Source organism: Rhincodon typus, chromosome 8 (genome assembly GCF_021869965.1).
Source record: "Rhincodon typus isolate 14 chromosome 8, sRhiTyp1.1, whole genome shotgun sequence".
Lineage (NCBI taxonomy): Eukaryota > Metazoa > Chordata > Chondrichthyes > Orectolobiformes > Rhincodontidae > Rhincodon > Rhincodon typus.
This window is the reverse complement of record NC_063339.1, coordinates 78,849,221-78,876,420: the sequence shown is the minus strand read 5'-3', so window position 1 is coordinate 78,876,420 and position 27,200 is coordinate 78,849,221. Positions and strand designations below refer to the sequence as shown.

The following is a 27,200-nucleotide window of genomic DNA, read 5'->3' as shown; positions in this document are numbered from 1 at the left end:
TAGAGCAGTATTTGGAAAGGAAAAATGCAATATGATAGAAAAGGGGCTGGAAATGGCTGAGTAGATAGCTCCAGTTGAAGAGCGGGTGAAGGAATGACCGGCTTAATGGTCTTTCTGCATGTTCTAAGCGCTATAATTCTGTCTGACTGCTTCCATTTTCTATTCATGCAGAAAGAATGATACTACAATACCGTGGAACAGAGCAACAGAAAATGATGACAGGCAGCACAGAAGGCCACGAGAAGATCGACAGGCGTACCCAGAATCCATGAGCAAATATAATCCGTCACCATGGCATCATGAGAAAGGAGAGTGCAATTGGGACTGGGAGTCACGGGATTATGGAAACTCCAGATCGAGCAGTTTTCAATATTGCCATTGGAAGACCAATCCAGGGGCTCCTTCGAACTGGCACTCATCAAGGGGATCTTATAATTGGCACTCGAATGGTTCAGGAGGCGCACCGCAGTGGTATTCCAAATACAACTGGCATCCCAATGGATCAGGTGGAGTGTCTGGCTGGCACCCCCAAAGCCAGAGTGGAGCACCCAACTGGAACACCAATGCCAGCAGCAAAGGGGACAGTCCATCTCAGTACATGACCAGTCGTCCGAACCCGAGATTCCAGCCTTGCGTTTTAAACAACAAGGGGAAATTGCATAAGCTGAACAAAAAAGAGACTAAAAGTACAAGAGATCGGCATGCCTGGGAGAAAACACAAAGCTGGAGGCGGGCAGCTGACGGCAGAGGAGCAGCGTTGGCGCAGAGGGACTGTGGCGACAGGTGGAACCTGGGTGATTACACCTTCCAGGGCTACCATATGGATTTCACCAGAGATGATGTGCCAAGTGAAGGAATGCTGAGGTTTGACCAACAGGAGAACAATCTGAGTAAAGAAGATCAAAACGGGGGGAAATGCTTGAGCCCCTCAAGAGATAAGAGACATCGGTGGGCCCCTTATCGATCTCATAAATCTGCAGAGGTGCCTATGGCCGCCAGGGATCCCGGGACTAAGTGCAGAGGCAGCGACAATTCCGGGAAAGGTAGCGCATCGCAAAAACCGACAGAGCTGGAGAAACAACATGAGGGCAGCGCAGCCTCCGTCCCTGGGAAGACAAGTGGTGAACTGAGTGGCTGTAAGAGTTCTCTGAATCAGCGAGCAGGCACGTCTGAGAATGGAACCCAAGTAATAGACACAGAGGGCAGTCGGGTTCCTGTCACAATTCGCACCAAATCGTTTCCTCCTCCTGAATTCACACCCTGTGCTTCAAATTCGCATTCGAAAGAAAATAAATCTTCGTGTAGCACAGAGAGTGGGAAGTGCCTGAGCAAACCTGGTTTAGAAACACGGGGATGCTCTCTAGTCAGTAATGCCACACTACAGCCAAACAGCCCACTTAGTGCATCAGGAGCTCCACTTTCAACACGATCCAGCCCGAGCCTGACCATACAATCTTCACTGGATGTGCCAAACAGTGCCGGTAAATACCAGGTGGACAGCAGTTTGAGTGAGGAGCTCAGGCGTGCCAGAGAAGCTTTGAGGTGCAGTCAGACTGAGGCAATGAAGCACAGCCAGCGGGAAGCTTGTACGGAGTCCGCGGAGAGTAACTGGAAAAATAGCAACACTAAAACGGCTCGCAAGTCACCCCCAGCAGCGGCTACTGCAGATCCAATCAAGCCAGAAGCACAGTTGAGTGGTGAAGAAATTAGTGAAGAGGACTTTACTGACATCTCAGAAGAAATAAAGCAAACTATTTGTGTAGACCCAGCCAGCATTTGTTCAGGTCAGGAGCAACTAAGTTCCAATCCATTGAAACAGGATATGGCTATGTTATACTCTCAGAATGGTGATGGTGTGAATTGTGAACTTTCAGCTGCAAAAGGAGCGTGTAAGGCCACCTCAGCTGCAGAAACCAGTGTTCGCTCACCTACTACTTTATCCTTTGCAATGATTGAAACCAAAAGCGATAATGAGATTCAAAGCACTGCCTATGGCAAGACCAGCGATAATTGTTCTTCCGACTCGGAGCTGCAGAACGGAGGGTCTCAAAACTCCAACCATGTCCTCTCGGAGCTCAACAAACTCGGGCTTCCCACCTCACTACAGAGAGATCTGACCCGCCACATCAACGCAAAGTCAAGGCCTGGGACTCACGTCCCTGAACCCAACCTCAACATTGCCCGCAGAATTCGCAGCATCGGGAGCCAAAGAAAGAGTGAATCAGAAAAGGAATCAGGCTTAAAACCAACCTTGCGCCAGCTGTTGAACGTGTCGCGGCGTCACGTCAACTGGGATCAAGTCATTCAGCAGGTTGCAAAGAAGAAGCAGGAGCTTGGCAAGGGCTTGCCGAGGTCAGTACGGAAAAAATTTGTTTTCTTCTCCCCCTGTTTAGTTCTCGTAATCTGTCTGGTCTTTCAGTAACTCATGATCCTGTCTTGACCTCACACACTGTGATGTAGCTGGTCCATTAAGTTAAGTCAGGTCATTCTTAGCCACTACTCGGCAATTATGTGAAAGCATTCTCAGGTGCTCTGAAAGGCATTAAAAGTCTTGTCTTCTTGTAAACTCCCTGGTCGGGGTGGCTGGTGACTCAAGTATCATTTTACTGAAGACCATTCATCACAAGCGGGGTGTGGTTGAGTTCTGCTCCTTGATTCCCTGAGCGCAGTGAGATGCTCCTAGGGATGAGCTCGACCTCACGATCAAGTTAACCAAACTAGAATCTGGGAGCTCATTGCTTTGAGTAAAGGGGTACGCAAGAGAGAATTGGGTGGAGATGAAATGGTTCCTGAACGACCGGAACCTGGAGGGGCTTTGACACGATGTGGTAGGGCTTGGGAATTGATTTGGAGGGGGTGGGTTCTCCAGTAAAAGCTTAACAACACTCAGCAATCATTTGAACTTTGTGCCTGGATTTTCATCCCCCAGCTGTACTTGCCAGTCTGAAGGTCTCAAGGTGACTGGGCAGGTGCAGACTGCTTTTGAGTCTGGGTTGGGATCTCTCTCCCAATTTAGACATGCCTGCCTCTTCCTGAGCATTCACTTGCTTTTCCTTTGTCCCCCTCTCTCATATCATCTACATCCTCTGTCCCCTCCCCAACTCTTTCTTGTCCACTGTCCCTTTCCTCTTTTTCTGATGTCTTCCCCATCCCCTACCCAATATTGTTCCCAGATCTCTGAATATTTTCTTATTCCCATCTCACGTGAGGGCTGGGTGCCTGTGACTGTCCATGGTCATCCTGGTTTCGACTTCGCTGTTGGACTGTACCTAGGCACAGCTTGTGGGTTCATAATGTGGTTCTTTTTCCAGGTTTGGGATTGAGATGGTTCCCTCCATGCAAACTGGGCTGGAAGCCCTGGAGCTGGATGAGGATGAAAATCTATCCTCTCTGGAAGGTTTTCAATGGGAAGGGATCTCCATTGCTCCAAGTGGGACTATCCGGAAGCGCAGCCTCTCTGAAAGCAGCGTGGTCACGGATAGGAGGTCAATTTATAGCCTGTTTGGCGATGAGGTGAAAGACTCCGAGGGGCTCCGATCCAGTGAAAGTGCTGCCAATATTTCGAACGGCCAGCTACCTCCCGTGCCTCCGGAACCGAACTCGCTGGCCTCCCGGGAGAAACCGGCCACCTGCAACAGTCCTGCTTTCCCCAGTCCAGTCCGGTTCGGCGGCAGCAGCAGCGACAACCCTATGCCTGATACCAGCACGTCCACCCAGGGGCTTCCCTCCGTGAAGACCGAGCAGGCTTCAAACTCACGCCTTGAGTTTGAATGTGTTTCCACGACAAACAGTGGCCCAGGGAAGAAGTGCCCCAGCCCCACCAGCGATGGCCCCAGTGGGCAGAACACTGCTACAGCAGCCCAGAAGGCCAAGGTGTTTGCCCAGCAGAGCTCTTTAGCTGCAGTATCAGGACCTAATGCAGCAGAAGGGGCGACTGATAGCAGCTACACCTCTGGAGGGGAACTCAATGACGCTCAGACCCTGGGGAAGAAAAGAAGAGCGACAACTGTAAGTTTAATGCTACTCACTGCATTCGGTAGAATTACACAGAAGCAGGTTATTCAGCTGATCTACCCAGGAGTGGATAGTCCCCAAGAGCCGTCTGTTATTTCCTCAAATTCTTTTCTTTCAATGTACCTTCCTTTTTGAGTTTATGCCCTTCACCTCTACTCCATATGGTTGTAAATTCCACATTTTAATCACTCTCCGGGGGAAAAACGTTCCTCTTGAATTGATTTCATTGATGTAGAATCCCTACTGGATTTAATAATAGCAGGAAGATAAGCTCTCACTGGCTTCCCATTTTAGACATTTATTGCCTCACTGTTCCCACTCCCTTACACTAAGAACCTCACTTCATTTGGTGCATTCGCCCTGAGGAAAAGAGGTTTTTCAAAACCACTGTCCTCTACTTAGATTGTTATTTGACTAATACTTGGGGGCTTGAACTAATAATCCAGCAAATGCAATGTCAAATCCCACTCAGGATGTTTTTTAGAATCTGAATTTGATTCAATAGATAAAATCTGTAAATAAAAAACTAGTGTCGGTAATAGTGAGAATCAAACTGTTGATTTATCTTAAAAGTCCACCGCTTCACTAATGATCCTTCCTTTTTACTGAAGCTTTTTTAATCAATCTGTTCAGATAATTATTACACACCTCTGGAACAGGTGGGACTTGACCCTGGGCCTCCCGGATAGGGGGTATAGACAATACCGCTGCACCACAAGAGAGCCCTACTAACAATCCTTTAGGGGAGAAAAACAGTTGAACTTGCCTGGTCTGGCCTTTATATGACTCCAGCCTCTCACCAACGTGATTTGACCCTTTACTGCTGTTGGAAGTCATCGAACAAGCCACTGGCAATTCACGAAGGTCCCAAAGTCGCACCTTAAGGCAGCAAGGAAAGAGCAGTCAGTATGGAGCTAACCAGTGATACCTACATCTCACGAATGAATTTTTTTTAAAAAGAACTTTTTGCAACCAGTACCCCTCAACGTTTTCTGACCTGGATTGTTCTGAAGGTGTTTGTAGTTCTGCCCCTGTTGTGTGAATTCTTCATCTGGCAGCCCTAGATGGTGAGAGTTGGCACGTGTCCTCTTTAATTCTCGCACCCTTCCCGATAACAATCTCAGCAGCCCTGCCTAACCAGCGTTTACAGTCAGCTAGGCATCGAGGCTGAGGCTAAGATCAACTAATTCAACCGAGGGATCGTTATCGGACCCAGTCTTTCCAGTCTGTGAAGAATAAATAACGTTGACAATTGACGACATTAGCTATCAGGCCAGGCTGTACAGTGCAGAGCGTGATGAGAATGGAATTGATCTTAGCAGTGAAATGCATAGAACAATTAAGTGACTGTATTGATGTTTTCTGCTTGTGTAGGATGTTCTATCTCCAGAGGTCCCTTGTTTGGAAAGGAAAAATAAGAGAAGGAAACTCAAGAGCAAAAGAGGTAAGTGGTTCTATTCTAATTGCCCCAGTACACTCAAATCCTCACTGGTTTGGCCGAGCCTCTAACTTATTCCATTATGTATATTTTCTAATCAACCTGTTCAGAGATGCCTCTGGAGCAGGTAGGACTTGAACCCCAGTCTCCTGGCTCAGAGGTAGGGAAACTACCACTGCATCACAAGAAACCTCTTGTTTTGTGATGTCCTTGTGCTGAATTTTTCTCTTCTCTCAGTCTGAGCAGTTAATGGAGAGCTCCGTTCCAAGCTTTGCTGGACACTTCTGTTTAGTTCACAAGTGTAATGCTGAGTTAGCAATGACCTGCCTTTTTAATGCTCCACACTGCTCTGACCCCTCTGTGCCCAACCTCCTGCAGTAAAGCTCAACAGAAACTCGAGGAATTACCTTTGTCCTTCAATTAGGAGGTTTTACAGCTTTCTGGACTTAACACTGAGTTCATCAATTTCAGATCACAATGACTGCTCGCATTTCTATTAGTCACTGGTTTTATTGTTGCTGTTTAAGCCTACTCCATACTTACTGTTTCCATCCTCTTTATCCTTGTGCCATCGCCCTTTCGTTCTCGCTGTTCCACCCTAACAGAGGACTTCTCCTTTGTTCTTTGTGCACACCTTCTCTGCCTCGGATGTTTCTTAAAACCTGTCACATGTCTCCGTTTTGTCCAGATTCACCAAGGGGATTATAAACTTGAAATAAGAATACGTTCCTTTCCTTACAGCTGCTGCCTGACCTGCTGAGTATTCCCAGCATTTATTTCAGATTTCCAACCTCTGCCTATTTGGATTTTGCACCAGCAGTTAGCAGGGTCTCTCGCTATTGGGCAGCAGATCTGCATCTGCAGGCAAAGAGTGAGAGGCTCACGGTTCAGGTAGAGCCCTAGAAGTGTGGGATTTTACAGTATGCCAGGAAGTCAATAAATTGATCAGGCCTTTTTAAAAAAAAACTACCCCTCTAACCCACACTGACCATCCATTAACCGTGACAAAGCAGTTAATTCCAGTGTCCAGTCCTTCGATCGTGTAAGATTTATACTGTGCCTGAATATGGCACAATGTTACCCCCAACTCTTGAAGACATTGAGCACCAAGCAAGTGGCTCAGATGCTTTATTTTGATATGCATTGATGTTCTACCTGTACCATCCTCGGTGAGTGCCATGTTAGAGTGGGTCAGGATTCAACCTGTCAATTATCTAATTCCAGAAAGGTGCCAGGTGGACCACTTGCTGAACATTTCACTGCGGGAGGATGAGTTGAACAAGGCCCTGCAAGGTTTGGATGGTAATCTACTGCAAGCACGTGCTGCACTCCAAGCTGCCTACATTGAGGTTCAAAAGCTGTTGGTTCTCAAACAACAGGTACTTGCTATATTGGAATAAAAATGTCTTCTGAGTTAAACCAATGAATGAGATGTGACATTCGATATGGTCTAAGAATGGGATATCATATTTTGAGAAACTGTCCATATATATTAATACTTGTCAATAAATAGTTTTAAAGGGGCACGTAGTTCAGTGCTTGATGACGGTGGTGTTTAACAAACATGCGCACACTGCATGTATCAACTCAACAAAATAGGTGACAGCCATTCGCTGGTTCATTTCTCAGGGCAATGCCTTGACCAATCAGAGTTAACCTGCCTGGGTTGAAATTTAAACAAAACCTGGCTGTTAAGTGTCATTGACCATTGTCCAGGGCATCCACCATGTCAACATCTTTTAGTCTACCTGCCAATCAGTCATGATTCTCCACATGTGAAATAATGATGCCCACAAAACCACTGCTAATTGTTGTTAAAAACCCCATATGGTTCACTAATGTCATTTATAGAAGCAAATCTGCCGTCCTTACCTGGTCTGGCTTACATGTGACTCCAGATTCACGGTATTGAGCCTTATCTGACTCTGAAATGGCCTCCCCAACTGCTACGAAATCGAAAGAATGGAATAGATACAGATGGACCACCTAAAACTCGAAATGATGATGGCAAACACAGCCCTATCAATCCTGGAAGTGCTTCTTACTGATCTCTAGGGGGCTAGTGCCAAAATTGGGAAAGCTGCCTCTCAGACAAGTCAAACAACAGCCTGACATAGTCGTACTCACGGAATCGTACCTTGCAAAGTCCCAGTTGACACTATCACCGTCCCGGGATATATCCTGTTCTGTTGGCTGCTGGTTAGGTCATACCTACTACAAAGGAAAATAGTTGCAGTTGTTGGGAGTCAGTCATCTCAGCTCCAGGACATTTTGGTATCAGTTATCCAGGGGAGTGCCCTAGGCCTATCTGCCTTCAGCTGCTTCATCAATGACCTTCCCTCCACCATAAGGTCAGAAGTGAGAATGTTCTTTGATGATTGCGCGATGTTCAGCACCATTTGTGACTCCTCAAGGACTGAATCAGTCCACGTTAAAATGCAGCAAGATCTGGACAATGTCCAGGCTTAGGCTGACAAGTGGCAAGTAACATTTGTACCGTTCAAATGCTAGACAATGACTGTCTCCAACAAGAGAAAACCTAACTATCTTGAAATTCAATGGCATAATCATCATTGAACTCCCCACTACCAACATCCTGGAGGTTACAATTGACCAGAAACTAAACTGGATTAGCCACATAGATACTGTAGCTATAACAGCAGGTCAGAGGCAGGAATCCTGTTGTGAGTAATTCACCTCCTGGCTTCCCAAAGCCATCTACAAGGCACAAGTCAGGAGTGTGATGGAATACTCCCCACTTGCCTGGATGAGTGCAGTTCCAACAACACTCAAAGAAGCTTGACACCATCCAGGACACTGCAGCCCGCTTGATTAGCACCACATCCACTCCGCCACTGATGCTCAGTAGCAGCAATGTGTTCTATCTACAAGATGCACTGCAGGATTCAACAGGTTCGTTAGACAGCACCTTCTAAACTCTCAACCGTTTCCATCTAGAAGGACAGCTAATATATGGAAGCGTCCATTTGCATGTTTCCATCGAAGCCAATCACTATCCTGATGTGGAAATATATTCACTCCGGTCGCTGGGTCAATATCCTGGATTTCCCTCCCATTGTGGGTCTACCTACAGCATGTGGACTGCACTGGTGCAAGAAGGCAGTTCACCACCACCTCCTCAAGGGCAACAAACGCTGGTCCAGCCATCCCATAACTGAATGTTTCTTTAGAAGTCTCCGTTTACATTAGTACTCTTACAGATTATCCTGATGAGCACAAGACATAAAGCTGTGACAAAATGAGTCTTCCTTACAGTTTTACATTGCCTTGTGAGAGGTTCCAATGTACACAGCACTCTGGGAACACATTACTGTTTATCACTGGTCCCTTTTTATCTTCTGTACAGATCACTCTGGAAATGAGCACATTGAGGAGCAAGAGAATTGAAATCCTTCAAGGACTACAAGGTGTGTTTCAGTTAGAAGACTCACACCAAAGACTGCAATGCAGAATCCAGGCTGACACTCCTGGAGTCAGGTCCCAAGATAGCTCTCACTCAGGATTCAGATCGGGTCTGGCATCGCATTTGTGCCTATTGATTAGTAGATTAGGAGGTGATGTTGGGAAAGAGGTATTGGGAGTGAGGCTGAGGTGAGGAAATGCAGGACTGGGATGTACAGGGGGTTGGTGGGGTAAAGAGTGTGAGGACAGAGGGAGCTTTGCAAGGTGGGCTGTGGGCTGGGGTTGGTATTGGTACCTGTCTGGGAGTGGTAACTGGTTGGGAACTCCACTGGGATTGAGTGCAAGTGGGATGTTCTGTTTGGAGAGCGAACAGGAATAAGATCTGCTACAGGAGTTCTGTTGGTAGAGGGAAACAAAACAGAAATTGCTGGAAAAGTTCAGCAGGTCTGGCAGCATCTGTGAAGGAAAAAACGTTTCAGGTCCTGTGACCCTTCCTCCGTTGGTAGAGTGAATGGGTAGGTGCAGAGGGGTGATTCAGCTAGTAAGGCTGCTGGTGTCAGTGGAGGGCAGGCTGTTCACGATTATTTCTCCCCATTTTCATAGAAGTTACCAGGGCCTGTGTCTTTGATTGATGCACGTTAATTTGCTGCGTTCCTGACAGAATCTTTGTGGTCTTCTTCAGAATCCTATGATCCTACCAGGGAGAGACAGCCACTGAGCCTAGCCATCGAAAGGAGCAGCAGCAGCAGCAGCAAGCTGCAGGTTGGAGTGACTGAGCTCAATTTCCAGACCCCATTCTCGTCACCCTTACTGACCAACTCATTCCCCCGCCCCAGCTCCATCTCCCAGCCGCGCAACGGCGAAACAGCCCCTGCTCTTCAGACCTCTGTGGAGAAAGCAATGCCGGACACTTCCATTAAGCAGGAGCCTGTCTCTCCGAAAGGGACAGAAGAGAATGCAAAAGACCCCTGGGCGCCGAGCAGTGGTCTTCATTCTGCCTCATCGTCACTTACAGGAGCCCATGGCAAAGGTACATGGTGATGGGGTGGGGTAGGGAAACAAAACATGCATTGATGATGCAGCACCTTGATAAGTTGAAGCATCGAACCTTGCGTGTGCCTGGGCATTGCAATGCTAATGAAGTACTTAGTGTTATCACTGAATTTGGAAAACATGGCAAGACAATTTGTACTCATCGCGATCCCGCTAATAGTTACGTGATCAACTAGCAGATAATCTGTTTTGGTCATACTAGTTGAAAGATAGATATTGATCAGGACCCTGATGTAAAGCTTCACCTGCTGTTCTATGAAATAGTGTTTTTACATCCACTTGAGAGGACATGCCAGACCCCTCTTTGATGTCCCTGATTTCTATTTGTCCTTCACTGGTGGTTGTGTTTTCACCTGCCTGTGCCCTAGCTTCTGGAATCCTCTCCCATTCCCTCTTAATGCCTTCGTTAAACCTAGCTTTATGACCAAGCTTTTGATTATGTGTCCTAATACTTCCTGACTTGGTAACTTGTCATAATTCGTATGATATTGGTCTGGTACGGCACCTTGTTTTGCTTTACTACATGGAAGAGTTTTGCAGGCAGTAAGATTTGTGGCTGTATACCAAGGATTGCTAGTCAGCACCTCTCCTACCTCTCTGATTGTCCTTGCACTGATGTCTCCAGTTCTCTATGGACTATTCAGCCTGTATTTATGGCTCTGCTATTGGCCCTTCCATTTCATGTGAGCCTCTCTGTTCCCTGGAATCAATTTCAGATAAGACCATCCATGATTTTTATCCCATTTCATCCCCCTTCTGTGTCTCAGCATTTCCTCCTTCTATATCCATCCCTGAAAAAAAAATCTATCTTCGTTTACTTACAACTGCACTTTCACAATCTAAATAATCTAGAAACAAAAACAGAAATTTGCTGGAGAAACTCAGCACGTCAGGCAGCATCCACGGAGAAAATCAGAGTTAACATTTCGGTTCCTTCTTCAGAGACCCTCTTCAGTTCTGAAGCAGGGTCATTGGACCTGAAACGTTAACTCTGCTTTTCCTCCACAGACGCTGCCTGACCTGCTGAATTTCTCCAGCAATTTCTGTTTTTGTTTCTGATCTCCAACATCTACAATTCTTTAGGGGTTTTTTTGTCAGAATAATCCAGCCTTTTTTTTTAAATAAATTACTTGTGGGAGTTGGGCATTGCTGGCTGGGCCAGCATTTCTTGACCATCGCTAGTTGTCCTTGAGAAGGTGGTGGGGAACTGCCTTCTTGAACCACTACAGCCCATAGATTATGCCATTTGCTGCAATATTTCTGCAGCAACTTGTTCACTCAACTGCACTCTCACACTACCGTAGTCATTCTCCACGGGTCTGAGAGACCACGTAAAGTTCTCTCAGATCCTGCTTATGTCTGCCTACACAATAATCCCAAAATGTAAAGATAACCCCTAAGCTTCTCCTTTCTACTGAAAGCCATCTGCTTTCTGACCACCCACTCCAACCTCGGATCCTGCATGATACCTGGCCTCTTCAGCATTTTCGATGTTGATGAGCTTGCTATTCGTGACTTTGACAGTCTGGGGCAGAAGTTCCAGAATATCCCTAGCCACCTCCTCACCACTCAACCTTTCCTTTAAGACACTTTTAAACTAAGTCTTCAAATATGTGTTTGGTCATCTGATCAAATATCCTGTATGAGGCTGAGTGTCATAATTTCTTTTGTTATGTTTTGTGCTTGTAAGGAGGGCAGACACTACTGTTGACCTATTGCTTTTAAGATGTTGGAGGATGAGGTTTTTAGTCTGCCCCTTCTGGTGAATGTAAATAATCCCTTGGAACTAACGAGGAATGTGGAGTTGTTCGGGCAAATATTTATCCCATAACAAATGAGAGTCACAGAAAACTGGTGTGCAGGTGCAGCAGGTAATAAGTGCAAGTAGAATATTGGCATTTATTGCGAAAGCGATAGGGTAAAGATAAAGTCACCATAGTCTTACCAGACCATAGGGCCGTTCTCTTAATAGAGAGAACAACTGGTGGTGGTTTAACCTGAGGGTCACCACACCTCAGCAAGGGGTGAGGTTGAGAAGGTGGTGGGGGAGCTTCGTGGTAACATCAGCTGGTGCAGGAATTGAGCCCATGCATTTGGTCTCACTGCAGTTTAGCATTAATAATGTGTCCAAGCCTCATTGGTTGGGACATCCTGATGACGCATCAGGCAAATGCAATCCACGGTTTGATGGATCCCATTGAGTCTCGCCTGAACGGCTGTGCCCTCTGTTTCCTGCAGGTGAAATGCGATCTCTGGGCTTCCCGATCATCACGTTGCCACCACCTCTCCAGCACCTCACCGAAGGCCTCTCACCACTGGGCCCTGGGGCAGTGGGTCTACCTGCCGACCACAGCAGAAGTGGGACTGAGGAGGCTCGTGGCATGGCTCCCCCGGCGTTCAGACTCCAGAGAGGGGCTGAGACCGGGGCGACCCAGCACAGGAAGTCGTTTGCTGTGCCAGAGCAACCCAACCCACCGCCAGCCGGAAAGTGCCGGAAGGAACCCAAGCTTCCTGAGAAAGATCGGAGGAGCCGGGCGAGCGAGCAGGTGGTCGAGTCGTCTTTCACTCCCTCGGAGGGCAAAGGCGTTAAAAAGAAAAAGAAACTCAGGAAGAAAAAGTCAGCCCGGGTGGAGCAACCGGGCGAGAACAGCGACACCGAGCAAGACAATGAGCATTTCCGACCCACCCGCAAACTGAAAAGCAAAAGGACGCTCAAGGGAAAGGTCACAACCTCGACCCCCCAAGAGTCAGAGGGCATCTCCGCCCCCAGGGAGAAAGGTGGTCCGAAGGGGGAGAGTGAAATGGCGAGTGCCTCCACGGACAGTGATTTCTCTGTGGAGCTGGTGGAAATCCCCAAAGCCCAGCTGGATGTTGTCGATGTGGAATCTGTGGAATTAGCTAGTGAGCAGCTGATTCCAAGTCAGTGTCCTACTGACACCCCCAAAGCAGGCTGCAACGAGGTAACTTCGACCAGTGAGATGGTGACTGGTGTCACCAAGAGGTGAGACTCGGAGAGGTTTCTGGGCAGGTCTAGCAATCTCCCCATTTTTCAAATTCTCCTCTTTCTGCTCCTCAGATCCCTTACCTATCTGCGCAATCTGTTTAAGGCCTACAACCATCTCTGGTCATCACTACGGGCCTCTTGCCATGTTTAATCACTCCAGCATGGATGGTCATGCTTTCAGCTGCCTGAGCCTTGCCACTTTACAATTCCCTCCCTGGAAACCTCTTTGTTTTTCTGTCTCTCTCTTCTCCTTTAAGATTGTCCTTTAAAACCTATCCCTGGGACTGAGTGTTTTCTCTCCTTGGGGATGTTTCAGTACATTAAAGATACCGTGTAAACATGTGATGTCCCTCCTGGACAGATTACAGCGAGAGATCTCAGACTCAGCTGCTGCCGAGTTAAACGATCTCAAGCATTGACACCAAGCAGAGTGCTGTAGCCTAGTCTCCGTACTGTGGAGATGCAGCATCGCCAGGAATCTCAGGCCTGTGGTATTGCATCCAGTAGCAGTCAGTGCTTTCAAAAGCCAGCCTCACTGGTTCAATACCATCACTTCAAAGAAAAAAGGAAAACTGAGCACGGTGGCTCAGTGGTTAGCACCGCTGCCTCTCAGCGGTAGGTACCCGGGTTCGATTCTCACCCTCGGGCGACTGTCTGTGTGGAGTTTGCACATTCTCCTCCGTGTCTGCGCTGGTTTCCTCCAGTTTCCTCCCACAGTCCAAAGATGTGCAGGTTAGGTGGATTGTCTGTGCTAAATTGTCCACAGTGTCCAGGCTAGGTGGGTTAGCCATGGGAAATGCAGACTTACAGGGAACGGGGTAGGAGGGTCGGTCTGGACTCGATGGGCCAAAAGGCCTGCTCCCATGCTGTAGGGATTCTACGATGATTTAAAAGGGTGGTGAGGGGAAAGCACCTTTCACAACCTCAGGACACCCGGCATGTTTTGCAGCCAGTTGTCATGTGGGTAAACTCGGCTGTCAGTCTCCATGTAAACACATTTGTCCCACAATCCTTCAGGAGATACTGTGTTGGTTGAGGGGCTGCCATGCTTCTCTTCCAGTAGTGCCATTAGCATCTTTCACATCCACCTACGAGGACAGTTTGGCCGTCTAAAGGGGAAGCCTGAAACTCCAACTGTGCAGCACTAGCTCAGGAGGGTCCCAACATGGATCAACTTTGATAGAGACATGGCTGTGTTTACCATATGACAGTGGTGTCCTCCACACCAATGTGCCCACCTTTATTTTCTGTTTTTAAACAGTGTGGCTGAGACACAGACTCCTGGGTCATCATTGAAAGGATCAAGGAACACATCAGGTATCAAACCCTATATTGAACGAGATGACAGAGATTTTGTTGGATGCTGGTATGTTTGAATGGCATGACCCTGAGCTTGTATGGATAGTGACAATGACTTGTCTCCTTAATTCTGTCCTGCCCTTGCGTTCCCCGCACCCAACCTACCAACCCACCTCCTCTCCATGCTCCCACTCCTCTATTGACCACCAGGGTATTTTGCTGGGTCAACAGGAGGCAGGTATCGATTATCATGGGCTGAGGCAAGCAAATTCCAACATGTCTGTGTGCTATTAAGTGAAACTTGAGTGAGCAGTTCTGATGGTTTGAGGTACCAGTGCATGTTGTTTCCCTGTCTGATCACTGCCTTGTCCTCTTAGAGGTGTCTTCAGATGGTGCAGAGGACGATAATCCCAGTGAAGGAACCTTTGAAGGTCACCGGGCATCTGTCAATGCCATGCAAATATACAATGGCCACCTGTATACCTGCTCCGCTGATAAAACCGTGCGCATCTATAACCTGATGGTAAGAGAAGTCTGTGCTCGGGCTGTTGCTGATGGACCAATTAATTGATCTTGCTTTTTGTTTCACTAAGATCTGGTTCCAAATATATTGGACATTAGTTTTCTGTGTACTGTACAGCAGCCACAAATGATTGACTTTTGGCTGTGAAGAAAGGTTTGGTAGCAATAAGTTGGGCCTCCTGTTCAAGGATGCGGTTAAACTCAGGATTTTAGCTACAGCGCGTATTCAAGAAGGGAGGGAAGCAGAAAACCGAAAGCTAGCGGCCAGATAACTTGAACAGCTGTGGAGAGAAATAAGAGTTTCGGGCTGAGTGATCCTCCTTCAGAATTCGAAACGTTAACTGCGATTTCTCTCCACAGATGCTGCCAGTCCTGCTGAGATTTTCCGGCAACTTCTGTTTTCATGTCTGATTTACAGCATCCACAGTTCTTTTGGTTTTTGTTAAACGTTTGTCATGGGATAGTGTTCAAATTGATCATTATAGCTGCACACTTAGGAAAAACTCTCAACAATTGGGAAGAGTCAGCATGGTATTCTCAAAGGGAAGTCATGTTTAACCAATTATTGGAGTTCTTTGAAGGAGTAATGCATACAGTGGATAAAGGACAGCCTGTACTGGCCTTTTATTTCCAGACATCTTTTGATAAGGTGCTACATTAAGGGTTTTTTGCAGAAAATAAAAGCTGTAGAGGATAATATATTGGCATGGATAGGAGATTGGCTGGCAGTGAACAGAGACTACTTGTAAATAAGTCTTTGTCTGATTGGCAGGGTGCGATGAGTGGAGGTCTGCAGGGGTCTGTGCTGGCATCTCCAACTTTTTAAATTTACCTCAATGAGTCGAGCGACAGCATGGTCGCTAAACTTACAGATAACCCTGAAATGGGGAGGGAAATATGGCACGGACAAGACACGGAGTTGCTGATTGAAAGTAAAGTTGAAAAGGTGGGCCAACATCTGGCATTTGGAGTTCAGTTTGGCAACAAAATGTTTAAAAAGGGTATTACTAAATGGAGGACATTGGTGAAACTGCACCAGTTTTGGTCTCCTTATTTAAAAAAAAAACGATGGAAACACATTGGAGGCAGTCCAGAGGAGATTTATGAGATTGATACCTGGAATGAATGGTTTATCTTATGAAGTGCGATTCTACCGTGTAGTTTAGAAGAGTAAAAGTCAATTTGATTGAAGTGTATGTGATCCTGAATGGTCTTAAAGTGGATGTGGACAGGACGTTTCGTCTTGTGGATGAGACCAGAACTAGAGGGCTCTGCTTTAATGTTAGGAGTCACCTTGTTAGGATATGTTGAGAACATTTCTCTCTGAGGGTTGAGAGACTTTGCAACTCTGCATCAGAAGGTGGCAGAAACCAGTCTCACAAAGTTATTTTTTCAGGCAGCAGTAGCAAGATTCTCATTGGAAATAACTGAAATTCAAAACAAACTAACACTAACCAGTCACCCATGATCCTAAGGAATGGTGCAGTGGGATCAAGGGGCTGAATAGCCTACTTGTAATTGGAGAAGTTGGGGTTACTCTCCTTGCAGCAAAATAGATTGGAGAGAACTGGTGGAGTAGTACAGGGTGATGACAAGTTTAAATAAGGTGGGAAAGGAAAAGCTATTTCTATAGCTGATCATTAAAGGGCTGTGGGACACAATATAAGGCTTTTGGGTAAGAGATGCAGTGGTGTGAAGAAGAGCATTTCTGGCCAACAAGTGCTAATGACCTAAAATTCACTGCCTAGGAGAAAGATAGAATTGTAGATCATCAAGGATTTAAAGAGGAAGTTGGGTAGGTGCTGGAGGGCAATAAACATGAATAGGTGCATGATTGGAGTGGAGACTGTCTGTCCAGGACCCAGTGCAAATTGGATGGATTAAATAGGCCCTGTGTGCGCCTTAAACATTCAGGATTATTGAAGCCATTCCTAGCTCCAGTTTAGTTCCAATAATTACAGATGTGAAATTTCTGCTGGTGGAAAGAATTGCAGTTTGTGGAAAACAGATCTTAGCCCTTATACGTTTTGGTTCCACCCACTGCCTGGCTGAGGGAGAGATGTCAGCATTGAATCTCCTGCCCATCTGACAAGATTGTGTCAGTAAGTGGGAGCAGCAGAGATTGCAGCACCCGGCATTTGCTGCTCCTACATGCCCTGCAGCTTCCTTCTTCCATGTATTCCAGCAATTACTGGAACTGATGATACCGGAGTGTGGTGTGGGAGCAGGAGTGAGGGGATGTGAGACCGAGAGTGGTGTCGGGGGGGGTGCCTGGGAGTATAGTCGAAGGGTGATGGTGATGGAGGGGAGGGCTGGTGGGAGCAGTGAGGCCAATACTGAGAGCCAGGCAGGGAGTTGTTGAGAAATGGGTGAGGACAAAGTGGGTCTGAATCCATTGCGCAGTGCTGGGGTGGGAGTTTGGCTAAAAGCTTTGAGATCTGAAAAGATCAGTTTCACAAAGTAGTGTGACTATAGTTGGCTCTGGAACTAGTTTGGTGGTTTGTAGGTCAGTATAGGAATGGTGGGCTAAAGGGGTCTGTTTCCCTGCTGTGTTTTCTACATTTATACAATATATATTGATCCATAATAGGTGAATTTTAATTAAAATAGGCCAACTGTTTCAAGCTTCTGTATTGCTAAAAAATAAGCTCTTGGAAATTATATAATTGTCCTCACTATGGACAACCTTTGTTGCCCCATATCTAAATCCCCTCAAGAGGGTGGTGGTGAAATGGAGTTACACATTGGGAAGTGGTTTGCAAAGCCCTACCTTAGTCCTTTGCTTTGCTTCTCATGTATATAATCCAACAATGTGACATCCATCATCAGTATGATCTTCACCCTGTTTTACATTCAGTAACAGCATTGAATACTGAAATGTTGAGATCACTTTGATACAAATGCATCGATCCATAGTCTTAATGGTAATAGGTAAACAAAGGGAAACCTGATGTTTTGACTCACTTAATGTCTAATAGTTACATCTATTTGAAGTAGCCTCAGGGTACTTGAATTTTCACTCTCGGTCATACAACATTGCTTGTCATGAAACCATTTCAGACCATTTTGTCTTTGACCCTTCTCAGCCCTGGCTAATCCCTAGCACAAAACACACAAAGTAGTTGGGTGTAATTCTGAGCATCTCTGTTAGAGACAGAGCATAGAAACTATAGGGGGATCACTGTGTACATTCATCAGGATGATGCCAGGGATGGGAATCTAAGGTTAGGAAGCGAGATGTGAACTATCAAACTGCACCATTGAAACTTAGAAAATTGAAGGGGAAATTACACTGAAGTTTCTAATACGATTAATACGGAAGGACTTTTTCTGTGGTTATGGAGTGAGTGATGAGGGGTCGTTGTTAATTATAACCTAATTATTTACTTGTGTTCAGGTTATGGACATTAGCTGGGGACTCAGCAACTGTGGTTGTTGTATTTGGAGCTATGTGTAATATGTCTCTCCATAAATAAAAGCTTGAGGGGCGTAAAGATTAGGCTGCTCTTAAATGCTCCACTGCCTACTATCTGAAGTCGAACAGTCATCCCTTGAAAGTTATCAGAGACATGGGGCAGGAGAAGGCCCCTCTACACAGAGGATAGATGTAGCTTGAACTGCTTTTGCCTCACAATGGTTGCTGCAGAGATTGCTGCATCTGTTCAGGGAAAATTGGACAACATTTGTGCCACAGATTAATAGAAGACAATGAAGAGAGTTTGGGCAAATCAAGTTGCTCAATCTGAGATCTGGCTCGGACACCATGGACCAAGTGGCCTTTGGTGCCGTGGGAGCTGATGCTCCAGTGTTTTACTTCAGTGGGAGCTGATGCTTCAGCTAGTCCAGGAGCTGCCAACCATGTGTTTTACAGGTTGAGCATTTTTATATCTGAATATCACGAAGGGAACTACATGTCTTTCTGCTGAATCGTCAGTTGTTTCTCCTGCAAACTTTGTTGTTAAATCCGTGTTGAACATGTTTTATGTTTCCACTGCTTCAGAGTCGGAAATGTGTGGGTCTCTTTGAGGGTCACACCACAAAGGTGAACTGCCTGCTAATCATACACATTCAAGGGAAGACAGCGTGTCTGTATACGGGATCCAGTGACCACACTGTACGCTGCTACGATGTGAAGGTGGGTCATTACACCGCATGATGGGTCCATCCTTCAACCTGTGTTGTTAACAACAAAGGAATAGAAAGAGACTGGTTCAACTCCTTTAGCTTGTTACAGTTGAGCGGGAGACCTCCCAGCACCTCGAGCTTGTTTATCTGTACAGTTGGTCCACACCTCGATTCTCATTTATCCACCATAGCATCAGATCCCTTAGCTTGAAAGTACATCTAACAAACTCCATTCTGAAATTTTCAGTTGGCTCCCAGCATGTTTGGGGGGGTGTGGGAGAGGTTGGCTGTATTAAGGATTTGCAGATTGCCGTTGCCTTTTGAGTGAAATTGTACTTCTTAACATTGTCCCTGAATGGCCTAAGGGCACCATGTAGTCTTGTGACCCTCTGATCTGGAGTCTTCTGCTAACACCCCATCTTAAGCTCCTTAAATACGCGCCTTAAATCATCCCTTAAGCTTTTAAGATGTCAAGCAAACAGGGGGTTAGAGTTGGATGTTCGGTTTGATTGAAACTTTTGAGTGCACAGATTGGAAGCCTCCTCGTGTGCTTTGAAGGTCGAAGCCTGAGAAATGTTGAGCTGGTGAACTGAATGGCCTGACGCTGAAAGAGGGTGACTAGGAGGATGAGCCATTCCAATTCCAACTGGCACTGAACAGGAGAGACCCAGCAGCTCCCTGCTTCTGGGAATTTTGGGACCACTGGCTGTCCAATCTGAGTGAAGGGAGTGGGGAGCAATGATGAAATTGATGAGCCCAGGGCTGTTTGAACATACTCCTTCTGTCTTTCCAGCAGAAGAGCGACACAATGGCTCAGTGGTCAGCACTGCTGCCTCACAGCGCCAGGGACCTGGGTTCGATTCCACCCTTGGGCGACTGTCCGTGTGGAGTTTGCAGATTCGCCCTGTATCTGTGTGGGTTTCCTCCGGGTGCTCCGGTTTCCTCCCACTGTCCAAAGATGTGCAGGTTAGGTGGATTGGCCATGCTAAATTGCCCATAGTGCCCAGGCTAGGTGGGTTAACCATGGGAAATGCAGGGTTACACAGATAGGGTATGGGTCTGGGTGGGATGCTCTTCAGAGGGGTGGTATGGGTTCAATGGGCCAAATGGCCTGCTTCCACACTGATAACAAATTGTTCTGTGAAAAATGATGGCACAGCTATGTTATATTTGTCTGCTGGAAAATTGGGGGTGCCCCTCCCTTGTATATTGTTGCCCAGTCTTCAAAGAACAGCCCGTGTGGAGGTTGGGATCACTGTAATTACTGAACCTTGCTGTAGTATCATCATTGTAGCTCTTTGCTTTCGATTTCAACAGAGCAAGATGCACCTGGACCAGTTCACTTTGCCAGACCGTGTGCTGAGCTTGCACAGTCGATGGCGTATCTTGTACATTGGGCTGGCCAATGGCTCTGTATATTCCTTCAGTGTTAAGGTAAGCACATAGGTGCATATCCTCCTCCCCCCTCCCCCCTCCATTCATGTGCATGGACATCCCCTCCCCTTGGGCCTGCTCTCACCTTCACCGCTCAGGCTACCTACCCCCTCCCTTGGACTCCATCCTTTCCTTTTTCCTGTCCCTCAGGCCTGCAGACCACAAGGCTTGTAATGGGGTACAAGCCCTGGGTTTTTAAACAGACTATTATTGATGTTCTTCAAGCAGGTTTTTGCTTGCTCACATCTTCTGTAAAACCAAACTGATACAAAACTCCAGATGTGATATTATAACTTACACCGTCCAGTTTACCCAGCACCCTATCGCTCAGTGATCTGCACCCACTCCCATTCTGGCAGTGGTTAGTTTTAAATTCTTATCCTTATTTTCAAGACCCTCAATATCTCTTAATTTCCAAATCTGCAATCTTCATTTGTACGTTCCTGTATTTCTGGCCTCTCGTACATTCCCAATTCTAATTGCTGCAATTTTGCCATCTAGACTCCATCCTCTGGAATTCCCTCTGAGTCTACCTTGCGTTCCTCTCCTAAGACTGCTTCTTAAAACTCTTACTTGACCAGGCTTTCAGTTATCTCTCTCTTTCTGGCTGGTGTTAACATTTGCTTGATTATACTATTTTACGGTGAAGTACATAGGGCCTTTCACACAGTAAAACATTGCTAAGTAAAGTAGGAGATATTATTGAAACAGAGGGAATCAATAAAACTGGGTTGGGCTTTGTGGAAATGGAAAAGAGGTGTGCACAACAGTATAATCTTAAAGTGTGGCTCGTTTCTCTATATCACAAAACCATGGTGAATCTTTATGGAACACTGGTTCATTCCTAACTGGAGTATCGTGTGTTGTGCCCGATTCGATATACCAAAGGCATGTAGGCATTAGCGAGAGTGTAGAAATGATTCATAAGCATGGTTCTGGGATAAGGGGCTTCAGTTTGCACATTGATCAGAGAAACTGGGCTTGTTCTCCTTAGAGAAGATTCAGAGGAGATTTTGTAGAATTATTCACCTTCTGGACCAGTCTGAGCAGAGTAGATGAGGAGAAACTGTTCCCATGGGCAAACTTGAGGGAGAAATGTTTTGATGTAGCGCGTGGTTAGGAAATGTATTGCCCAAGAGTGTAGTGGAAGCAGGTGCAATTGTGGCTTTCAAGAGGGAACTGGCTAAACACCTGAGAGAATTTTTAGGACTACAGGGAAGTGGCAGGGCAGTGGATGAGCTGCAGTTGTCTTACAAAAAGATGGCACCAATATAATGGACTGAGTGACCTGGTTCTGGTATGTCATCGTTCTATTGTAAGGCACGGGCCAGGATCGGAGAGGACCCAGAGAACACTGCTGTCAGTATTCCATATGTGGTCACACCAAAGCCCTGTATATATTTAGCAAGATTAGTTGCCCTTATACCCTTGATATAAAGGAAAATTGATTTATCTTCCTGTTTGCTTGCTGAATTAGCATGCTACCTTTGTGTTTCTTACACTGGTACACCCAAATTTCCCTGGACATTTATAAGTTTCACTTATTTTTAGAAAATATTCCTATTTCTATTTTCACAACCAGAGTGAGAAGCTCATTATTTCCTTTCTGCCACCTTACTGCCCATTCACTAACCAGTCAGTATCTCTTTGTAGCCTCCCGGTGTCCTCATAGTTTATATTCCCCACAAGCTTTTTATTGTCAGCAAAGCTTCTCTTCGTCTAATGTAGAGTGTAAATAAATAGGCTCAATTACTGATCTTTACAGCACTCCATTAGACATTGCCTGCCAACTTGGAAGCTCTGTCCTTGCTGTCCTGTCCATTAACTAACCTCCACTCACACCAATACATTACTGTCCAGGTTCAGCGATGTGTTCAAATTGATTGATTTTTTTCTTATTACTTTGAACTGCTACAAGCCTTTTATGTGGCACCTTATCAGCAAGTGCCTTTGGAAATCCAAATATTCAACATCAAATGGTTCCCCTCTATCCACCCTATTGGTTGTATCCTCAAACGTCTAATGACTTTATTAAACACAATTTCCCTTCCATGGATTATGTTCAGGCTATGCTTTGCAAAATGCATTGTTAGGACTTCCTTAACAGATGCTAGCACTTTGCTGTTGACAGATGCCAGGCTAACAGGTATATTTTCCTTGTTTCGTCATTCCCATCTTTCTTGAATATCAGTGTTAGATTTGCTAACCGATCCTCAGGTACAATTCTAGAACCTAGAGGATTTTTAAAACCCATAACCAGCATGTCCACTATCTCAGCAGCTTGCTTCTTCAGAACCCGAGTTCCTGGGAATTTGTTGGGTTTTATTCTCAAGTTTTCTCCAGTACCTTTCTCTGATACTAATTATCTTATGTTTCTCATTCTTATTTAAATTGGTTGTCCCTTGGTTGTCTCTTCTACCGTGAACAGTGTCCAGTATTTAATCAATACTTTTCCTATTTCTTCATTCTCAATGATTTTTCCTGATCCTCTGCCTTTTATTAATAAAATCTTTTATTTTAAGCTGTTGTGTTCTCTTTATATTCTGCAAAACAACTTTTATTGATCTTGTTTAACATCTGTTAATGTTTCCAACTGCACTGAGCTAATTTCATCCCACTTCCCAACCAATCCTCACAAACTGTATCATTTGAAATCTTTACTCTTCCCATCTCTTCCACCAATGCTTTGCCTTGCTTTTCTGACAATTCCAAGTGCGTGGGCATTTTCTCAAGACAAGGGCAGTGTGGAAGGACTTGGAAAGCAGGCAGGGTTAGTTGATACCTGCTGAGAAGCACCGGGACACTTTTGATGGGCTGAGTGGTCTGTTTCTGTTGTCTGGTAAATACAGAGAGTGATCATTCTCTTCTAATGGGGTGAGCCCAGGACATCCTGAATTGTTTTTTTCTTGCTCCTATTTCCTCAGACCAACAAACAGCTCGATGTGTTTGACTGTCACGCTCCCCGAGCAGTCAGCTGCTTGGCAACAGCACAGGAGGGAGCCCGCAGACTGCTACTGGTCGGATCGTACGATTGTACCATCAGTGTTCGTGATGCCAGGAATGGGTTATTGCTCAGGACATTGGACGGTCACACTAAGACTATCCTGTGCATGAAGGTATGGCTGGTGAAGTGTTGCACATCAGGGTGGGGTCTGTGGCAAAAAAAAATACTTGAAATGTCTGCTGTTAGGAAGTGGGTGTGATGTGTGTGACTGTAGAGGAGAGAGACCTGTGTATGTGCGCGAGGGTGAGAGTGCCGTGTCTGGTTGCAGGGGTCAGAGGGATGCTGTCTGAGATGCGTGGCATCTGTGCCTGGAGACAGCAGTGACTTATGTTTTGTGTTTTCAGGTGGTGAATGATTTGGTTTTCAGTGGTTCCAGCGATCAGTCTGTACATGCTCACAACATCCATGTAAGTTTTCACTATTTGGAATTCAAAAACGCGTTGTTTAATATGGTTTAGTATTTCGAACAGGCCTTAAACACATGACCGAGCAGTTACTTCGTGTTTTCTCAAGATCCTGCTTGAAATAAATCCTAATGCAAGAGTAAAGAAGCCTTGTTTAGGAGTTACTGGTTTAGAACCCATTCTGTGGTAACATTACTCCTTCAGTGGTTTAATGCACAGCAAAATCTTGAGTTTTCCAGGACAGGAAATCTTCAAGTTGATTTCCAGTGCCTGCTGAGCAAGCAAATTTGAACCTGGCAATGTTGACATCAATGAACACAACAGCCCAGGGCTAATGCACTTGAACAGGTTTCAGAAATGGTACTTATACAACCTATATTTCTGACATTAGAATTGAACCCCTGTAGGTCCAGTGTCACTCGCGGATTAGTCCTGCTTATTTTGGATATGTCATTGAGAGAGCCAAAGCATTCAGTTAAAATGCGAACACAAACATTATCACCAAATTGTTTAAATTCTTCTTGGTTCTTTTCCTTCATATATGATCCAAAATATATCTGATAATCATGTAACGGAGCCCAAAAACAGACTGGACAAAATCACCCTTGGGTTTCAACTCCTCACTTGACTGTGAGAGCAAAGGTGTGTATTTCAGTAGTGCCCACAACTGACACTGTGGTATTGACCAGATTTTGTTTTTATTATATCAGGAGCTAAATATAGACCCAGTGCACCAGGGAGAGCTGTCCTCCTTTTAGACACAGCCCCCTTGGAATGTGTGAAGGTGTTGGCCGTGCTTTCGTTGGTAGCGTTCTTGCCTCTGAATCAGAAGCTGTGAGTTCAGGTCTTACTCCAGAATATAAGCACAGAACTCAAATCTGACATTTCGCTGAGGGCACGTCAGCATTCAGAGTTGTTGTGTTTCAGGAGAGACATTAAACTTTGGCCACCCTCAGGTGGATGTGAAAAATCCAGCGGCACTGATTTCAAGATACAGACAACTATCTCCCAATGTGCTGGCCAGTATTTCCCCCTCTGTCTACCTTAGCAGAGCAGATTGTCTGGCCATTATCACATTGTTTTTGTGGGAATTCTGCATTGGCTGCCGTGTTTCCCACCTTCGATCATCAGTAACTTACAAATACTTCAATGGCAAAGGACTTTGGGACATCCCGTTTTCACGGAAGGTGTTACATGAATGTGTTTTTTTTTCCTCATCCACCTGAGAGCACAAATGGGGCCTCAAGTTTCAATCAAAAGGCGGTGCTGCACTCACTCAACCCTGCACTGAAATGTCGCTCTCAATTATGCATCACCTTGTTTATGTATCAATAATTTAAACGTCAAGTTAAGGGGCATGACTCAGACTATGCACGTGATAGAAAGCTGACTGTGTGCTCATAGTGAGAAGGGAAGGTGTAGACTGCAGCAAGATATCGTGGCTTGTCAGGTGTCAGGACAATAGCAATTGCAGGGTTGTCCAGACAAATGAGGGGTAATCCACCCGGGCAGGAGAAACCAGGCAAAGTAATGAACAATTATTATAACTCGTGGGATACTGAGAAGTGTCGTTCAGGTAGCTAGGGGTTGTTTACTTTGGAACACAGCACTGAGAGAAGATTTAACTGAATTGTCTAAAATTGAGGGATAGGTAGGAAGAATTTTCCTTTGGTAAAGACGACAATAACCAGAGGTCATAGATTTAAAATCATTGATGGAAGGATTAGAGGTGAGTTGCATGTTTTTTTTTCACCAGGAGTTTGATGGGTACGTGGAACTCATTCCTAATAGGGTGGGAGAAGGAGTAACCCTCACTGTGTTTAAAAAAATATTTGGACATGACCTTGGCAGTGGTGTAACCTGCAGGGAAGGAGACCAAACAAGTATCATTGAGTTAGAAGCAGTTCAGGGAAGATTCACTTGACTGATTCCTGGTATGATGGGTTATCCTACAAAGGCTGGAGCTCAGAAGAACGAGATGATCTCATCAAAACACGATCCTGAGGGAACACAGGAGTAGGTCATTCTGCCCATTCAGTTACATCATGGCTGATCATCTACTTCAAAGCCTGTTTTCTGCATTTCTCTCTAACCCTTGATGTTATTAATCTCCAGAACACTGTCGATTTCTGTCTTGAACCTACTCGGTGATTCAGGTTCCACATCTCTGCAATTCACCACCTTCTGAATGAAGAAATTTTTCCTCATTTCAATCCAAAATGGCCTGTCCCTGGTCCTGAGATAGTGTTCCCTGGTTTTTGACTCAATAGCCAGGGACTACATCTTACTCACCCTTCATGAATTTTGTAAGTTTCAATGGGGTCACCTCTCATCCTTCGAAACTCTGGTGAATACAGATCTAGAGTTCTCAATCTCACCATCCCTGGGATCGATCTGGTGAACTTCCGTTGCACTTTCTCGAAGGGAGACATGTATTCTTCCTCACATAAGAGCACCAAAACTTTGCACGTACAACTACAGGCCATCTTTATTCCTGTTCTCAAATCCACTTGCGATGAACACCAGTGTACAATTCATCTTCCTACGTGGTTGCTGCACCTACCTGCTGACTTTCAGTGACTCATGGACTCATGAACAAGAACACTCTGGTCCCTTTGGACACTTGTGCTTCATCAATTGAGAAATATTCTTCCTTTCTGTTTTTGTTTTCTACCAAAGTCAATAACTTTGCACTTTTTCTAAACTGCTCACTTAGCATGTTGAAATCCCATTGCAGCTTCCTTGCATCCTCCTTAGTTTGGTTTCATCAGCAAATTTTGGAAATATTGCATCTTGTTCACCGCTTCCAAAACATTTGTATAACCTATGAGCCAAGCAATGGTCCTTGTGACAGACACCCCACTAGCAACACATTACCATCCTGAGAGTGATCTGTTTGTTCCAATTCTCTGTTTTGTGTTCATTAACCAATTCACAATCCATACTCATACAATTCCTCCCAATCCCATCTGCAGTCATTTTATTTACTAACCTCCTCTGTAGGGCCTTATCGAAAGCCAAAAATCCAAATACACCACATATACTGGTTCTCCTTTATCTATGCTAATTTTCTCACACAACTCCAAAAAGCTTGAGACGTGATTTCCCTTAAATCTGTGTCCACTCTGCCAAATTTTACTAGTATTTTCTAAATGTCCAATTATCACAATCTTCAAAATGGATTCTCACATTTTCCCTGCTACTGTCAAGATAACAATCTGTAATTCTGTGTCCACTTTCCCTGTTAAATAGTGAGGCTACAGTTGTCACATTGCAGTCGCAGGTACCTTCCCAGAAACTATAGAATTTTGAAAGTTTACCACCAAAGCATCCATTATCTCTCCAACCACCTCCTTGAATGGTCTGATCTGGTTCAAGAGATTAATCAACCTTCAATCCAGTTAACTTCTCAAGTGCACCCTCTTTATTAATTCTAATTTCTTTCAGTTCCTCATTTTCACAAGATCGCTTGCCTGCCCA

The 27,200-nt window shown here is 45.4% G+C and overlaps 1 protein-coding gene across 1 annotated transcript in view; it reads left to right on the top strand.

Moving 5' to 3' along the window:
- znf106a (zinc finger protein 106a) overlaps positions 1 to 27,200 on the top strand; it is a 75,355-nt gene that overhangs the window by 37,460 nt on the left and 10,695 nt on the right. Inside the window, exons 5-17 of the mRNA XM_048599762.1 lie at positions 172 to 2,352; positions 3,312 to 4,008; positions 5,389 to 5,458; positions 6,677 to 6,831; positions 8,820 to 8,880; positions 9,558 to 9,905; positions 12,167 to 12,929; positions 14,194 to 14,249; positions 14,609 to 14,754; positions 18,754 to 18,888; positions 20,196 to 20,312; positions 23,237 to 23,428; positions 23,661 to 23,723. Of these exons, the coding sequence (XP_048455719.1) occupies positions 172 to 2,352; positions 3,312 to 4,008; positions 5,389 to 5,458; positions 6,677 to 6,831; positions 8,820 to 8,880; positions 9,558 to 9,905; positions 12,167 to 12,929; positions 14,194 to 14,249; positions 14,609 to 14,754; positions 18,754 to 18,888; positions 20,196 to 20,312; positions 23,237 to 23,428; positions 23,661 to 23,723 (4,984 nt within the window). The remainder of the gene's footprint in view (positions 1 to 171; positions 2,353 to 3,311; positions 4,009 to 5,388; positions 5,459 to 6,676; positions 6,832 to 8,819; positions 8,881 to 9,557; positions 9,906 to 12,166; positions 12,930 to 14,193; positions 14,250 to 14,608; positions 14,755 to 18,753; positions 18,889 to 20,195; positions 20,313 to 23,236; positions 23,429 to 23,660; positions 23,724 to 27,200) is intronic.